Below are 4,828 nucleotides of genomic sequence, written 5' to 3' on the forward strand. Positions count from 1 at the left end.
CAGGGACTGGCCACCCCCTCAGGGATCATCACCCACCGTCAGAAAAGGCTCCCAGCCAAAGCCCAAGGTGCCAGAGCGGTGGATATGCTCTAATTCATCTCATATAAAAGTCACCTTTTGAAAAATTCAGTCAAGCCCAGCAGTTTTAATTCCATTTCCCTGGTCGGGTGCTGCCTGCAAAGGGGTCTGAACTGGATGGACCCTGCAGGAGCATCCTCTGGAGTGGGAATGGGTCCCCCCCCAACCCACCCCAAGGAGGCCAGCACCACCGAAAGGCCCAATCCTGCCCGAGGCGGAGCACTGCCAGCTCCCAGGGGATTAAAGGTGTCCTGAGAACAATTTAACTCTCGCAATCAGCCTGGCCCCTGGCCAGGCGATATTAAAACATCCCCCGTAAGCCCTGTTGTCTTGGGGATGATTGCAGTAAACCCACCGGCATGCGAGATTAGCGGGTTAAACCCGCCGGCGCAGACTGGGCTCTCAGCAGACATGTGAAGACATTAGCACAGTTTGGGCTCTTTGAGACACGCCGCTAATCCCGGCTCTGAAAACAGCCGGAACAAAGGGCAGCTTCCATCACATCGTCCCCTTCTCCTGGCACCATCCCTTTCTCCTTGCATCGTCCCCTCCTCTTTGCACTGTCCCCCTACTCCTTGCACCATCCCCTTCTTAATTATCCCCCCTCTCCTTGCATTGTCCCCCCTGTCCTTAGATCGTCCCCTTCTCTTTGCTTCATCCCCTCTCCTTGCGTCAGGTTTCATACCTGCCCAAATAAACCCTCTACCTGGGTCCCTCCTTCCTCCAGCCCCAAGCCCAGAGCAGACACCAAGAAAATACAGTTAGCAGGAGCTGGTGCTGCCCAGGCAAGCACCCAGACATCCTCATTGCTGCTCTTATCTAGGACATCCAGGGTCGTTGGTGCTCTCTTGCTCCCCAGCTCCCCACGGAGCCCTTGGCTCATCCTCAGGCCAGTGTCCAGCACAAACCTGCTGGATTTGAAACCTCTACATCTGCCTAAGCAGGGCCAAGCAATTACAATTAAAACCTGGCTAATCCTCACCCAGCTGAGATGGCACCCCAGGTGTCCTGCTCACAGACTCAGCTCTGCTCTCCAGGTATGTTTTCCCCTGGTTTTCCCAGCTTTCCTGACTCCAAAAGCCCGGGAGAGCAGGATGCCATCACTGCGCCGGGGTGTGTGAGCCGCGGGCAGAGCGGGGCTTTATGGCGATGACGCTGCTGGCAGGAAGGACGATGGAGATGGATGGCCTGTGAGATGGAGGTCCTCTGCAAGGCCCTGGGCTCTGTGAAGGTCCTGAGCTATTTCAGAGCACCAGGAGGTATCAGAGCACCCAGCGCCTTTGGGATGAACCTGGATGTGGGGCTGATCCTGGGTGGGGTGTGCAGGTGGCCCCTACTCCCCTGGTCCTCCAGGGCTTGCTCCTGTGGGACAAGCCCCACCAAACACTTGCTGCCACCGCAGGCATGTGTTGTTCCTCTTCCTCCTGCAAAGATGAGCCCAAGAGTTGCATAAATAATTTATTTTTGCACTGCAAAAATAACGGGTGCCCTGTATATATTAGATACGCGCATTGCCAGCTATGATACATTCATATAATACACACGGAAAAGCAGCCCGAAGGGGGCGATTCAGCAGCTCTTTGCCACAGTCTGTGCAGGTGCTGTCCCTGAGCCTGGGGAGGAGGCCACGTCGTCCTGATCCGCTGGGAAGTCCTTTTCCTCCTTGCCGTGGTGGCTCTGTGAGTCGGGGCTCCTCTGCGGGGTGGCCAAACCCATTTTGGCCAGTTTGGCTTGTTGCTGCTCCAAGCTTTGTTTCCTCCACTTGATCCTCCGGTTTTGGAACCAGACTTTCACCTTTGGAAGAAGTAAAGCTCAGCTTTCAAACCCGATTTCTCCATGGACCATGGGGTCATGGTCTCCTAAACCACCGTGGCTCAGGCAGAGTGCCCAGACACTCCCCAAACCCTCAGGTGCCCACAGCCTCCGACATCCCCTGGGTGGCCAGGACAGAGGTCCCCTGCCACACTCTGTCCCAAGCAAGGTGGAAAACTGTCCCCTGCAACCCAGGAGCTGAGCTTGTGTTGGTGAGCTGGGACCTGCCAGTGGTGGAGAAGGTCCAGCCTTAAGATGGACATAAGTTCAACCCTTCCGCATGGCCGTAGGACAACCACTTTGTGACTCAGTTTCCCCATCTGTGATCCTCCATCCTTTTAATGTAAACTATCTGCAGTTACTGTCCCACACGGCTCCTGCCCCAGGCTGAGGGATGAGGCCCAGGTCCCACCCATCGGCAGACAGGTTTGGGAGCCTCCCTGGACCTGCTGGGGGGGCAGGTGGAGATCATAGAATCATTAGAGGTGGAAAAGATGGAAAAAATGGAGCGTGGCAGGGCTTACCTGCTCTTCTGTGAGGTGCAGGGAGGAGGCGAGCAGGCACCTCTCTGTGCCCACCATGTACTGCTGCCGTGCAAACTCCTTCTCCAGCCGGGCCAGCTGGTCACTGGTGAAGATGGTCCGGACTCGCTTGGCTTTGCCGGTCTTGGCTTTGAAGATGGGGAAGCAGCACTTGGACATCAGGAAGCCTGGAGGTGAGACAGAGAGGGGAGGTCAGGGTGGAGAGGAGCCCTTGAATGGGTCCCTTTTAGAGTGTGGTCCCCCCTTGGAAGGTCCTTTCTGGGAGAGGGAGAAAGGATCTTCGCATTTGGAGGTGCCTCCTTTGGAGAGGCAAAAGGGATCTCTTTGGAGGGGGTCCCCTATTTGAAGAGGTGGGAGAGGGTCCTCTGTTTAGAGAGGATCTCCTTGGAGAGGTGAATACGGGTCCCTTTTGTAAAGAATCCCTTTGGAGGGGGTCCCCATGAAGAGGTAGGAGCTCCCCCATTTGGGGATGTCCCCAAGAGAGGCAAGAAGGTGCCATTTGGAGGGGCAGAGGAGGGTCCTTGTGGGAGAGATCCCCTCGGGAGAAGGTAGAGGTGGTCCCCCATTTGGAGACAGCCGAATGGGAGACGTGGACAGGGGTTGTCCCCCTGGAAAATGTCCCCTTGGGAAAGAGGTCCCCCATTTGGAGAGGCGGCCAAGGGGACCCCCTTGGAGAGATGAAAGGAGGTCCCCCATTTGGAGGCAGACATGGGTCCCCTGGAAGAGGTCCCCTTTGGAGGGCTCCCCCAGGAGAGGTGGGCATGGGTCCCCCTCCTTGGAGGGGTGAAAGGAGATCCCCCTTTGGAGATGTCCCCATGGGAGATGTGGATTCAGGTCCTCCTTGGAGACATCCCCTTCGGAGGGGGTCCCCTTGGGGAGGCCGGTTCAGGTCCCCATTTGGAGACATCCTCATGGGAGAAGTGGGCAGGGCCCTTCCTGGAAGAAGTCCCCTGGCGAGGGGTCCCCCGGCGGGGGGGTGTAGCCAAGGGTCCCCCCCTCAATGAGATGGAAAAAGGTCCCCATTTGGAGGTGTCCCCATGGGAGAGGTGGACAAGGGTCCTCCTGGGAGAGGTGCCTTTGAGAGGGGACCCCTGGGAGAGGCAGGCAGGGGTCCCCCTTGGGGAGCTGGAAAGGGATCCCCATCTCGAGACGTTCCCATGGGAGAGGTGGACAAGAGTCCCCCCTCGGGGAGCCGGAAGGAGGTCCCCATTTGGGGGTGCTCCCCGGGGGGATGCGGAGGGGGGTCCCGGTGCGGGATGTCGGTACCTGTTGGGACCCCGCAGCAGGCGGGGCAGAGCGGCCGGGGGGCGGCGGGCGGCGGCAGCAAGACGCGGGCGGCAGCGGCGGGACCGGGGGTCGGGGGGGACCCCCAAAACGGCGGCGTGGGGTGGGGGGGCGGCGGCGGCGGGGAGGGGGCGCGTCCCAGCAGCGCTGCGATGGTGAATGCGTGGCCGGGCCGGGCGGGGGGCGGCGGGGCGGGGGGCGGCATGGCGGGCTCTGCTCGGGGGTCGAACCGCCCCGCCTTTATACGGCCGCCCCGACCGGCCCCCGCGGGGCTCTGCTCCGGCCCGAGGAGACCGCGGGGGGCGGAGGGGACGGGGCGGGATGGGGCGGGCATCGGGGTGGGGGGGGGACCCGATGGCATCGCCCTCTGTCCTGCCCGGGGGGTGGCGGGGCGGGGGTCCCGCGTCCCCTCCAAGTCCCCTTATCCTCGATGGGGCTATTCCTCCCTCCTATGTTCCTCCTACCCTCGACTGGGGTGTCCTCCCGATGTCCCTTTTCCCTTAGAGTGGAGAACCCCCGTGCCCCCCCACCCCTGGAGTGAAAACCCCGTGTATCCCCCCAAAACCGTGGTTTTTTTGGCTCCGAAATACTCAGGCAGGAGGATCAAAGCACCCAGGGGACACCCTAGGACAGCCAGTGTCACCCCAAGGCCACCAAATGCCCCAGGGGAGCTCGGGGTCCCCATCGGTACTCTGAGTCCATCACACACCTCACTGTACAGCTGCTTTTTGGGAGGGGCACAGCTGTACCCCAGCCCAGTGAGGCAAAGGGACAGGACCAGGGATGCTCTGAGAGGCGGTAGCAGAGGCGGGGGGGGTTGTCCCTGCACCCCCTCAGCTCGCCCCTCTCGGCTGATGGGATTCAGATGGTCATTAGGGTCTGAGATTCTTAAAATCGTGCAGCTTTTCCTAATGAGCTGGGAAAAGTCACACCTCGGGCCCGGCGCGGCGGGGGAGCGAGCCCCGGTCAAAGGACTCCACCGGGGCTTGGGGGTTTATTGGGGAGGAAATGGGGCGCGGGGGAGTTGGGGGGCCGGGGCCCACATCTGCACAGCAGCAGCCTCCCTCACTCGGCTTTCACAAGGTCCCCGGGACCCAGCACACGCGTGTGCA

At 60.5% G+C, this 4,828-nt stretch overlaps 1 protein-coding gene across 1 annotated transcript; it reads right to left on the bottom strand.

Moving 5' to 3' along the window:
• Positions 1 to 1,647: 1,647 nt before the first annotated feature.
• Positions 1,648 to 3,921, bottom strand: LOC142056989 (uncharacterized). Its single transcript, XM_075092489.1, has 3 exons — positions 3,699 to 3,921; positions 2,415 to 2,599; positions 1,648 to 1,872 (listed from the first exon to the last, which is right to left on the bottom strand). Exons 1-3 carry the CDS (start codon positions 3,919 to 3,921, stop codon positions 1,648 to 1,650), a joined length of 633 nt encoding a protein of 210 aa, XP_074948590.1.
• Between the last annotated feature and the right edge of the window lie 907 nt (positions 3,922 to 4,828).

Source organism: Phalacrocorax aristotelis, chromosome 4 (genome assembly GCF_949628215.1).
Source record: "Phalacrocorax aristotelis chromosome 4, bGulAri2.1, whole genome shotgun sequence".
Classification (NCBI taxonomy): Eukaryota; Metazoa; Chordata; class Aves; order Suliformes; family Phalacrocoracidae; genus Phalacrocorax; species Phalacrocorax aristotelis.